General features: G+C 45.0%; 1 protein-coding gene across 1 annotated transcript; it reads right to left on the bottom strand.

Annotated features, from left to right (window-relative positions):
- Window positions 1-8,413: 8,413 nt before the first annotated feature.
- org (oogenesis-related gene) lies at window positions 8,414-10,366 on the bottom strand. The gene is made up of 6 exons (XM_053853678.1): window positions 10,117-10,366; window positions 9,987-10,058; window positions 9,700-9,907; window positions 8,742-8,902; window positions 8,555-8,662; window positions 8,414-8,488 (listed from the first exon to the last, which is right to left on the bottom strand). Exons 1-6 carry the CDS (start codon window positions 10,168-10,170, stop codon window positions 8,471-8,473), a joined length of 621 nt encoding a protein of 206 aa, XP_053709653.1. The 5' UTR covers window positions 10,171-10,366; the 3' UTR covers window positions 8,414-8,470.
- Window positions 10,367-13,340: the final 2,974 nt, after the last annotated feature.

Raw genomic sequence — 13,340 nt, 5'->3', positions numbered from 1 at the left:
ATTAGCGATGAAGGCTCCATCCATTTGCGAATGTGACGTGGATGCAGGCTTTTAATCTTGTTTTTCAGTGGAATAATAAAGACTGGGGCAGCGCTGACTTTCCTCTGTGAAGCTACAGCGCGTGGGCGAGCCGCAACAAAGAGGGCAAATGTTCGACTGCACTTTCAAAATGAATCACACTGTTGAAAAGCTCTTTTGAAGACTCGGAGCTGTGAACTCTCCAGCCAATGACAAGCCGGCAGACGGACGAGGTGAGCAGGGATTAATGCTGGGGTCCCCAGAAAGTCGAGTCTTTTCCAAAGAAATAAATGAAATTATTGCATGTCGGTGCAGAAAACCTTATTTTCTCCTCGGCCCAAAGCCTCTGAGGTGGCGCAACCTTGACGTGGTGAGAGGCTTTGAGGCGTTAGATGCTGGTTTAATTTCCTGTTGACTGACAGTGGCGGATATCTGCGACGAACCTGAGGAAAGCAAGTTCCCTCAACAAACCTGGGAATCCAGCAACACAAGTGAGAGCTTTACCTTAAATTCTATTGTATATTCTATTGTACGAAGTGTGTGTTCAACTGGTGACTAATAAGACACTTCCTCAGTGTTTCCACTACGCTGCGAGCGCTGGCAAACCCAACCCACAGCTCGACTCACGCATGAAGAAACAGCCCGAAAATGAATGATATATTTCCAACTAGACAATTTAAGCCGCAGTTCGGTCTCAGAACATTAGTATTGAAAATGTGTCCCATTTTCCGCTGCGTATGAATAAATAACCACATGTTCAGGTTAATGAGACAACAGGAAGCAAGCATATCGGGATTTTGGGAGTCGGCTAGTAAATCTCCAGCCACTTTTAGCCTAGATTCACTGCACTGTGATCATTAGTAAAATATGAGGAGGCAGGATAACGGCGCAAAGCTCGGCACTAAAAAATCTTAATTAAGCTGGTGAAACAACATCTTACCCAAAACGTATTTACATGTCAGACGGAGTCAGACACTGGGGAGTGAAGTTCGGGAGATTTTCCTCAGAAGTGCAACTTTTCAAGGAGTTAATATAGTTATATATTTAAGTCCAGTACATAAACAAACATCACAGACGTCCATGATTTATTCACACTGCCTTGAAAAATGTTCTTTTGTAGGCCAATAGACGTGTTCACGCAGTGGGCGTGGGCCCTGGGACGCTGCAGACCCGGTCCGGAAAATAGTGCAGTTAAATAGTGAAGCAGTAGGGGCCTTCATATGGACTTCAGATTCATCTGTCTGTCTTTAGTCAAAGTATTCCTTCTGCCCTGCATCTGTCAATGAGCCAAATGAGTCGAAGGACAAGATGAAGTAGCAACTACTTCTGAAACAATAGATGTCGAAATCAGATTGCACAACATGTTTTATTGTATTTATTTATTTCGGACAACAATTTATTAGTGCTGTTAAAAGTATCTAAATAGGCTGATGTTTGCTTGAATTCTCAGAGCAGAATGTTTTGCCATTGAGCTTTGATCTGGCATGCGGTAAAACTGCATAGGACACACAACATTATCAAAATCCCTCTGGTAAAATCCCACCGCTCACACTCCCATAATGCCCTGCAGTCTCTTATCTGCATCTCTGAACAGTTAACATTATGCAAATCAAAGGCTTAAATAAGATTTGTACTCCACATTAAACATTAGAGTAACCTCTCCATGCCTATGTTGTGGGACCCCCTGGAATACTAAGAATTCTGAGAAGCAGAAACCATTTATATATTTTATGACTTGCACCCCCCAACACATACACACACATATTTATAATCCTTTATCATGCACTCTTTAAAATGTCAAGGAGTTTCTCTGCAGTTAAGTAGCAGGAGGTTTATCTACCATTGAATGGCTGGGAATTTAGCTTCACGCAAAATGCTTAACCATGCTGAGCAAACATATGTGCAGGGATCCCACGTGGATGAAAACTGAACCAGGCGTGATGCTGAATGCTGAGAGTGATACTACTAGACTGAGACATTCTCACACAGGAACGGTGGTGCTGCGACAACTATCAGCCAAAAATGAGGCACATAAAAAGCTTTAGAAAATAAATAAATTCAGAAGAGTCCGCGACATAATTTGACATATGCTGGTGTGAAACAGGGGATAACTGTATGTCTTTGTTTTGTGTGTTGACAGTTTGCATCCAATACTTCCATCCATCAGGATGAAGAATTGCCATTGCATCTGTACGGCTTGTTACTTATGTATAGGATGCAAAAGCAGCAGCCCATCCCAGGGGACGAAATCACATTTTCAGTCAATGAAAACGAAGGAAGTGCTCATGCTGCTGCACCGAAGATGAAAGCTGCAACTTCAGAAAGTAATCAACATTGGTCAGACTTGATTTATTTTAGCAATCCTCAAAATGTTCGGTAAAAGCCGTTGAGGCTTCAATGGTTCTTGAAAGCAGAAAACGAGAGCCTCCCCCTATGTTTAACACGCACGCTATATTGCTTTTGTTTTGTTTTTTTTATTTTAAATACTGCTGCAACAGTGAGTAGTTACTTTATTTGAGGCAAACGCCAACTTGGGTAAAGCTGTTTCACATTTTCTATCGCGAGTGACAGTGAGAAGACCACCAGGTCGCTCTGTCTTACCCAGAATAGCAGTTAGAATAGTAATTGTAGATTTGCTTAGTCATGTCTTTTTTGAGACGTTGCCATGTTCCGACACTAAAAACGGCTGTTGCTCATCTTGTCTCCACTTACACTGCTATTAATCAGACAAAAAAGTCAGAATTTGAAAATGTAACTTATGCTGGAAGATAGTCAAATACCCTCATTCGTCACACATATTTGAATTATAGATACCAGAAGTTACCAGTAACTGAAGTTGGATCTGTCCACATAATATGGAAAATCAGTGATAAGTCAAGTCTTTGCTGCATAAAGTACACAACAATGTTTTTGAACTTTGATCCTGAAGTTTTTAAAAGTTCAGTCTTCATTCCATCAGACCAATCTGGTTCAGAGTCCAGGATGGATGTGTTTGTTATGACATCACACTGTATTGTGTGGTGCACCAGGAATTGGTAAAAAAAAGAAAAATGTTCCATTTTGATTTGTACCTTTGTTCCAGATTACTCAGACCTGACAAGCTCACGGCGGCTTTTCAAACGGGACTTGAGGCTCAAAACAATGAAACAGTTTAGGCTTCATTTAGAACTCAGCTGCCCTCCGCTGCATTACACGCGCTGTATCCTCGGGTGCTCTCGGTTCGTAAAAATACATACAAATTGAGGTCATGGGGCATTTTAGGTCGACCGACTCTGACGATAATGAAGTGGTGAAGCGTTCCAGTCACATGATCGAATAATAACATTCATATTCCCGACCAATGGGTCACATTTCTAAAAGTGACGAGTTAGTGACTTGATCTTTGACCTTTCCACTCCCTCATTACAATGAGTTAGTTCAGCTTTACAGCAGCAAAGGGCGGAAATCCTCCAGACGGCGCTTACCAAGTTCTAAAAGTACACGAATGTTGAAAGTAACCGGAGGGCAAATTCATCTGCACTGCGGCTCCTAAAACCTGAATAAAGATGTGTCAGCTGTCTGAGAGCTGCAAGTGACACGCTCCATACTGAGCGAGTGCGCCCACCACGTCAATGTCTGTCTGCATTGTCAGTCTTAGAATAGCATCATAAACGTGTGAATGGATTTGTTTACGGGCATCATCCTGGGCCGGTTATTTCAGCAGCCAGTCAGACGTGACGGCGACCTCGGGACACACAAGGACGCAGAGAGCAGCAAAGCCTCTAAACCCTGCTGGATTGATCGCAGCAACAGACTAATACAATACAGTCACAATGAGGAGCTGGGCTGACATCGCTCAGTAGCTCAGGGTGGACTTTGGGGATAAGACAAAGCCAGATATAGGGGGCGCCTGAGATATCATTAGGAGTGAGCAAAAACAATATTTACAGAGTACACATTCCCCCAGATTAAATGTTAGTCACACATTCTCAGATTCCTCTTTTTCAATTTCTCAGCGCCACATCATACATCACTTAGTTTTTTATCCTCAGATTACACTATTGTGATGCTTCAAACAGAGAAGAAGTAATATTACTTCTGACCGCTGTCCATTGGAGCACTCTATATTTATTGGAACGCTATATGACGCTATATATAATGAAATATATTGATAAATTTGAGAATCAGAATTGGAGCGACATGGAAAAACAAATATAAACAACAAAAAAAAAGTGGGGAGGGGGAATGTTGTGAGGGGCTGTCAAACCAAAAGAAATTAATAAGCAAAATATAGGAGAAAAAAATGTAAAAAAAAAAAAAAAAAAAAAAAAACAGAAGAAAAAGCAAGTAAATATGTTAACAAAAAACAAATAGACAGCTAATTCAAAAAGTGAGATTACACCATTTATATGTAACAATGCACGGTGCATGATAATATAATTTTAGATATAAAGATATACATATATATAAAAAACAAACAAGAGGCCTGGGGGAGGTATTTGTAGTAGCGCCTTGAGGATTGAGATTATGGCTGGGTTGAGGCACAAAAAAGTGTGTGGACATTCGCTGATGGAAGAAACTATGAGATGAATTCAAGAAAACTCACTGTGTGTAGCTGTGAGAGGAGAAACTTTGAGTGTGTGGTGGTCAGTTTAGTTCGTGGCATTTGAATGTCACGCCACAGGGAAGGAACACAAGATGCTTAAAGTCATGATTTCCAGCAGGAAAGAAAGTTCAACCAATTAAAATGTATGCTCAGCTTGGAGGGCCGCGTCTCCCGAACCTCAAGCAGGCATGAGCTGAAGAGACAGCAGGTGTGGTGTGGGAAGGTCTCAGCAGTTTGAAGAAGCAGTGTTTTCCCTGTGAGGGACTGGTGACATCACATCTCTTTTGCAAACTCACGCTGAAGCCTCTTGACATCCATCATAGTCGTTCAGAAAATCAATCATAAGTTGATGAATTTTAATGACACGGAGGATCCAGAAAGGCACCGTCACCAGCAATGACGCGGCTTTTCATTATTTATCCTCATAATTCACTCGGCAAAGCAGGCTTGAGGGATGAGCTTTTAAGGTCAATAATTGATGGTCTTTAATGATCACCAAAACTTGAAGGCTCAAACTTCTGAGGACCGTGACTGCCCACATCAGGGACCATGACTGAACTGAAGGCTGCGTACGTCCGGCTCATTTTTCACACTCCTTCTCTTCCCTCGGCTTCTGAATATGATGGATGCTCCCAGAATCTGTGTGGACAGTTGGTCATTAGGCTGGAGGAAAAGCTGGGCCACAGAACTGTGAGAGGTGCTCTGTCCCTGCATGCCTGCACACCAGGAAGGTTACATAAAGAAGGACAGAGAGGGCAGCGTTGAGATCTTCTGTTGCCTGTGTTACTGAGCCAAGTCATAATGCAGGAGGTAACAGCCTGCAGGTCAGCGTGCGGAGCTTCCAGCACCTGCTGCCAGTCATTCAAGGTGACAATGCACTGATGCTGGTGAAGCTCCAGCCCTCAAACTACACTGAGAAAATTATGGACCAGATTGTTGTGCACATGCTTCATGGCAAGAGAAGTGAGTGAATCTAGAGCAGCTTCAGCCAGCACATGGACGTGTGGAATAATGAGGCAGTTTTGTTTTATAATTCCAGTTGAATTTTTCTGGTACTTCAGGATTAGAGATACTTTGAGATTGGTGTAACCAAGTGGGAGGACAAAATCTGAGCTAACATTTGATCAATATCCAGGCACCCTGCAGCAGATTATTTTATGACAAGACAAGATATTTCTAACAAACTTGTGATCACTGAGCACATGCAGTATTTACAACACAAAATGGAAAAATACCAGGTCAAACTTGAGCTCGGTTGTTTTTTGTCTGCAAGGTCATTAATCCAGCACCGTCTGGCAGCAGCATCATTTCCACCTCAGTACGGGGTAGTAAGCACGGCAAATGTGGCGCTGACATCATCAGCCTACGTCTCAGCCGATCGCTCCGCATGCTAACACCCATGAGAGAAGACGACCAACGCCGCTTCACCGCGGGAGGCCAGATGTCTTTGTTTCACTGCGCACCTGAGACTCTGGCAGGAGAAAATGTATCGCCTCTTACAGATGTCTTGTTTTCAGCCTGCAGTTGAAAGAAGAGAGCCGGAGCTTCTGGTTTGAAGAGCCAACTCCAGCTGGCTCCAAACACGCCACAGAGAGGTCGATGCACTCCACGGCGGCAGCAGCTGAGCAGTCTACCCTTCAAACGTTTAGACAGCCATGAGATCCCCAGAGAGCCTCAGTGCCTTTTCTTCATCCAGATCTGACTGTAACGCTGCCCTTGCTATGAGCACGCACAACCAAACAGACTCTCACTCTCTCTCACCCTCATGCATGCACACACACACACACTCAGAGGTTTGTGGCACCTTCCTTGTGGGGTCCGCTCAGGCATCCCCAGCCTCTCATCCTGAACCTCACCATCCAAAACACATGGCTCACCTTAACCAGGACTCTGAACCAAACAGCCGATTATAATGACCCAGTTATTTTGAAGTCTTCATCCTCAAATTGAGGCTTAGCCTTGTGAGGGTCCTGCAAAACGTCCCCATGAGGGCATCACAAAGAGGTGTTTTTCCCAAAATTGGTCCTCACTAGATAAGCTTAAACACGCACACAAGTGTTACATGGAAGAAATACATGAATGATACATGAACACAAAATCACAAAAAGTGCATCACACACTCAGTAACCACTCATTTCAGATCACAGCAAAACAATGGACTGTCCATGCTTGGTTCCCAAAATAACCCTGAACAGACACGCAAACATGCCAAACCAGGTAAAAAACTATGACTCATACAAATATTGACGACAACTAACACACACTCTTGCGCACATTTTCACACACACGCGCTCACAAATAGAACAACCCAAATAGACCACAACATTGACTCACACACACCAAACTCTTTAAAGTACTGTAACGGTTCACACCCATTCTAGTGATTCATATAGACGGATGACTTAAACTGCCCACAAACAAATGCCAGCAACTGACAACACAAGCTTCACAAAAACACAATGCCAACTGCACAAAGACTTACAACGCTACACTTACTTGCAACAAAAAGAAGTTAATTCAAGGACACAGCAAAACATCCCATTGCCCATGTTTAGATGACAAAATAAGCTCAAGTGTTCAATGCTAAAAAAAATAACCCAAACCTACCAAGAACAAAACAATGACTCATACAAATTCTGATGATGACAACACACACTAAAACTATCGCCTTTACAATTGTCTGTTACACACACATGCGTGAACGAGAACAGTCAATGACTGTGACAATGATCGCGGCAAAATGACTCACTCGCACCTCACATTTGAAAGTCACAATTACTTGCACGCACCCTTGTACTCCAAAACAATGTGTCATCAACAAACTACCACACATGGCGACTACAAAACAGCCTCGTAACTGCAATACCACAGACTGGCACAAATACTACATTCACTTAATAATATACAATGATACTCATGTGTTCAAGTTGTGTTGAGATTTGTTCTATAGTGACTGTGTGGGCCTCATTGGTAGTCATTGCTTTCCTTTCACATGTGGTCCAGGCATTAGTGTAGCGTGTGTGTTCAACAATTACACTGTCGCTTTAAGAGATGACAAGCAAACTGGTGACTCACAACTGAGTATGATACACCACAACACGTTGTTGGACCTTGTTAAAATACATTTAAATGAGTTGCGATCACACCAGCGAGGACAATGTGCAGCAGAACAGCTGAAAAACAGTTCCAGCTATGGACTTGGCCATGAAGCATTAGTGACAAGACCGGATGATTGGTGGATCGTTGATGGCAGTGTGGGCGCTGAGAGGACAAGAGCAGCATAAAGAGGCTCTCTGCTGCTGTGTGACACCTACTCACTTGAATCTGGAGCAGCATTTGAGGCAGACGAGAACATTAGAAAAGGTGGGATGAGATGCAAACTCATTTTGGCTAGGATAAAGAAGCACGTCAGTGTCAAAGGTGAAGCACCAAGGCCTAACTAAAGTTTTGCTTAATTCAGATTGACACAGCCAATAGTACTGAAGAAAACATGGATTGAACAGGCGCTTTAAATGAACATTACAAATAGCAATGAATAAACCACCTGCAACTTGATGCTCATGTCCTCATTTACTTGGACATCCACCTGACAAGCACTGACATAGTGGTTGTTTCCAAGTGCAGCTACTGCCGTTTGTACAGTGGGAGGACAATGAATGATATAAGTTTAACATCTGATGTTTATTTGAAGTGTTAGGGACGCTCACAAAACACATGCAGCCACCCATTGGTCAGAAGTTCACTCATCGAGACAGTGAAGAAATGAAGACTTCCTGCCATCTAGTGGCACACACGGGTATTGTTAAGCAAAATAAACTTTATTATAGGAGTTACTTTCACAGCAGTACAAAATCACAGTGGGACACGTCAGACAGCCGGAACCTCCTGGAAGCAAAGACAGTCACAATTCATCACACCAGCCAAAGTTGGAACCTTCAGGTTTCAACTTACCACACTGACGTCCTCAATAACGACCACACCAGACGCCTGGACCTCAATATCACTCTCTGTATCGTTTTGGGAGCGGAACTCGCTGCTCTCAGTCTCCACGCTGCTGGGCTGAGATGAAGGGGGAAATGACTCTTCGTTCCAACTTCTGTTGGTGAAGCGATCAAAACTGGGGATCTAAACAACCGACCTCATAGTCGGGATCCTCCTCAGGGCCCTCCTCAACCAGCTCCTGAGTCAGCGCCTCCACCCAAGAGGGATGCTCCTCTTCGTCGGCCTCATCTTCATCCAGCTCGTCCTGCTTCCTCTTGCTGCCTTTCCCACACGGTTTGATGGGCGAGACTCTGACTTCTGCAACAGGAAGTGATTTACCCAACCAAGTGACAGTTTCCATCTGTGGTTACATGTTTATTACACCCATTATACTTACAAATAAATATGGGCTTCACATAAAATAAAATAAGCTGTGGCTTTTATTAGGTCGTTGGACTACACTTAGTTTAGTAGTGCCGATGGAGGGAGGGCATGTTGTCAGTGCTGTCATTGATCAGTGGGAGTCCTCTCACGCAGTTGACGCTACTAATTTACTGAGCTTAGCATGTGATTTAGAGGGACCTACTTAAATGTGCTACTAATAAAAATATACATTATATGGAAAAGGTATGTTGTTGACTATTGTGACAGTGGATCATTCTTATAAGTAACAATTCTATAAAAAAAAATAAATTGAGTTGGCTGTGGAGGTCAAAACTTGACGTGACTGCTCTTGAGCGTCTCACTTCTACACACACAAAAAAAAGTGGATTTTCAAATGATCTAATCTGTTCCATTTAAACAGGATAGATTATTTCCATTGTGTTACGTCCTTCCATAGGTTTAACTTGGCTGATTGGCTCAACTTAAGACGTTAATTGAACCTCTTGCTCATGAACTGTAACAGACTGACATCACAGCAGACCATCTAAAGGGACAGGACTCTCCACTGAGGCCCCTGAACAGCCCTTTGCCTAGGGCCCCCAAAGAGCTAGAAACGGCCGTCAGCCTCTGACAATTCTTAAGGCCGCTTCACAAGAGGAGGCATTTAAATGAACGAATAAAACTTCAGAGACACGCCAACAACCAAGCAGGTCGGTTGGCTGCGCTGTTACCTGGAGAGAGGCACCGGCCGATGTCGCTGGACACCGGGTAGCCGAGAGCCCCCTGCAGCCACCGGGGCAGGATGGTGAGCAGCAGGCGCGTGACCCGGTGGAGCCGCTTCCGGCCGGCACACGTCTGTCGGCCGGGACTGGGGACAGCGACTGCTTCCTTAGGCTGCCGGAAGCCCAAAAGCCAGCAAAACCCGCGGTACGTTTTCACCTTCACACAAGAAGGAGTAACACAAATTATTGTCAAGAAAGCGAAGGACAAACTTCAAGGGGTCGGGAGGTCAACGCACCACGATGCCGAAGGGCCAGAAGATTCCCCGCAGCACCGACCGGATCACGCCGTCCCTCGGTACCACTCGGTCCTTCAACAGGTCGGAATGAACAACAAAAAGTGGCGGGCAACAGATCTCCGCAACTGACCTCGGTGCTGTCGACGACCTGCTCGGCCACCTCGCTTTGTGGTTCGCACGTCATCCTGCTGCGAGCGGAGGGTCCGGCTGCTGGGCTGGGCACAGTGGAGAGTCGACGCTGGGTCCGGTTCCGAGAGGCAGCACATGTACCAGGTGCGACCCAGGTTCAGCCAATCAGGGCCCAGGAACACAGCTGCCGCAATCAGCCGGGTCCAGCACCAATCAGCCGCCAACGCTGGTGTGTTCACACCTCACACTGAAGTCAGAGACGGAACCGGTTTGAGAGGGAACTCAAGTCCGCCTGGTGCTTTCACTGTCAAACACCGTCACACATCGAGCGACTCAAGTTGTCCTCCCACCTTCCTCCTGCAGAGGGCAGTATAGGCGAACCTTAACGTAAAGGTGATTTAAAACTTTCATGAAAAAAATAATTACGACTAAATTGATGAGCACGTAAATAATGTCCACATGTTCACGGGGCACGCGTGCTGTTGTAATCATTAAAATAAATATTTTTAGCAGCTTCTTGAATGCTCACTATAAAAGGCATTGAAGTGTTTGCTGTTAGTTTTTCTTCCTCTTTGCATGACATCTGTTTCTATCTGGGAACAGGTTGGTTTAGCACAGAATTAAAACAGAAATGGTGAATAAATGGGAACATTTTTCTTTGGTCTCACAGTTCTTGACAGTTGAGGGAGACACTTTTTTCCATATCTGTTCACAGATGGAAGAAACCGGTAACATTGATCAACACCTATAAACACCACATTATTAAACTCAACAGGAGTAAGAATCATTTTCACCGTTCATTAGTCACTCAATGCTAAATGCATTTTGACTGAAAATGCAGTCTAAACCGTGGTCTTGTGTGATGTGACGGAGAAACAGTCTCACACATTCTTCTTCTCAAGGAGACGTGGTAATTGGAACCTCTTTTTATGTGCATGTATTGTTCTGGCTCCATTGGAACATAATGGTTGGACGTCATGATGCATCGCTTGCGTCTCCACCAACATCTCTTAGAGACACACGCCGCCGCCGCTGCTGCTGCTCCTTCTCCTTTCCATATGAAAAGAGCCCATCATTAGTCCTGCGTCACTGAGCAGCTCCCTGCTTGGACCTCACTTCCTCTCCCTCGTCAGACTCACGCAGCAGCTTCAGTGGAGCGTGAGTATTTAAGCTCAGCTCCTCTCACCGCTGCAGACCTGCTGCGAGGTGAGACCATGGAGAAGAGTCAAGTCACCCGGGCCTTCAGCATTGGAACCTTATGCAGCTCGACTGTCCTTCCTGAAGAGTTTGGCCCAGGACGCCGACACAGCAGTTCGGGGATCCGCGCTGTCCCGCGTGCTCCAGGCAACTTAAAATCTTCTTTGATATCAGGAACCAGCAGGGACAGGGATGTTTACCCAAATATCCTGACCCCTGACAGCATCCCGCAGTTCACCATACCCAGACTGTCTGTGTACAGCAGCATGAGGTGCGAGGGCATCAAGGACTTGACCGAGTCGGAGGCAGACTCTGGATCTGCCAGCGACCAAGAGTCTTTAGCATCTCTCTCTCCAGCCGGCACCAGAGGTTCCACCGACCGCAGAGCCGAGCGCAGTTTTTCAGACCCGCTGTCACAGAGGCAGTCGGTCCTGCAGAGGGAGGTCTCGTATCCCTGGAGCCAGCGAGAATCCCTGCACTACCTCGACCCAGCCAGCCAGGCAGCCCTCTCCTTACCTCACCTGACCAAAGTCACCACCCCTTATGGCTTCATCACGCTAAGCCAGAGTCCTCAGATGGCCAGCGAAGAAGTCCTTCTCTGCCAGGGTAACCGCCGCACTCTCAAGGATGGGGCTGGTGCTTGGATGGACCAGGACGACCAGAGGTCCTGCTGCGTTAGTAGAGCTGCACAACAACTCAAAGAAGATTCAATCCGGCTGAACACCTGCCTCATGACAGAGGAGCTCCCATCCTCTGCCTCAGCTTATACCCCCAACAGCAAAGTCAGACGGCGTCTGGCTCAGCTCATAAAGAAACACTTTCCCTTCCCGCATTGACATTCAGGTATGTGCTCGCTGCATGGGCACATTTCACCTCTCCATCTGATGAACTGTGTGTGTTTCAATAAAGCCACTGATGCAGCATGACGTGGACGAGTCATCATTAGAGTTCAGACATGAACTGGATCTGCACCGATCTGAGCATCAATAACAAGGACCTCAAAATAGAACAGTTAATACTTCACGAGCGACATGTTGGGAGCCGAACGATAACTGGCTGCATAGAAGCAATATGCTTAGAGCTAGACAAAGAAATCAGAAGACCAGAACCACGTATGACTCAGCACAGCATAGAGAAAGAGATCACCTCACCTCGGCTATTCTTGTATTAAGTGGCCTGCGTTATAAGTACCTGTGTGGAGGACCACGCGGTATCATTCAGGGCCTTGCCACTCGAATGCTCTCTGTTGGAGAGCCACTAGATGGAGACTGATGGACTCACAGCAGACCTGCAGGCCTCAGTGTGTAGCTGTAGGTAGGAACATAGGTAGAGTTGTATGTTAGGGAAAGTTGTGGGCTGGCAGCTTGGTTGGTTGTTAGAATGACTGGTAGCTAGGTACTATATATAGACTGGGAGGTAAATGGGTTGATACACACTGTAGGTAGCAGGTTTGTCAAGATCTGATAGATATACAGGTGAAAAGTGATATTAAATCACGGTACTGTAGGACAGTGTTTTTCAACCTTTTTCAAACCATGGCAGCCTTGGTTCATTGAAGAAATCCTGCGGCACACCACCAAAGGAACCTCGGCCAAAGCGCACTCTTGCTTAAAGTCCTAGAGAAAATCCCTATTCATTTGTGAGAAACTGTAGCTACTGACACTCGGTTGTTATTTTTACCATGAAAATGTATTGTGTAATGTGTCCAGAATGGGGTGAGCAATATGGCAAAATATAACATGATCTATTTATTTACTTACTTCAAATAACTGTTTTAACAATTTTGTCACCTCTCTTTTGCATGATTTCATTGTAGTTTGAGTTCCCCTACAAATCCTTAACATTCTTTGCCTGAACTTGCTTCATAAAAACTAGTATTCTCTCTCTCTTCTTGTGCATTCAGTTTTTCGCCAACTTTTAAAGCACAATGCCAACTTTGACAATAATGAGTATCAGTATAATTGAGTATCAATAATGTTTTGAAGTGAGACGTCATGTTAGCCGTTAGCTCTGCGGTGCAGAGAATCT

The sequence above is a fragment of the Synchiropus splendidus genome, chromosome 1 (genome assembly GCF_027744825.2).
Source record: "Synchiropus splendidus isolate RoL2022-P1 chromosome 1, RoL_Sspl_1.0, whole genome shotgun sequence".
Lineage (NCBI taxonomy): Eukaryota > Metazoa > Chordata > Actinopteri > Syngnathiformes > Callionymidae > Synchiropus > Synchiropus splendidus.
Note: the sequence above shows the minus strand (reverse complement) of the source record. Positions and strands in the feature narration are given on the sequence as shown.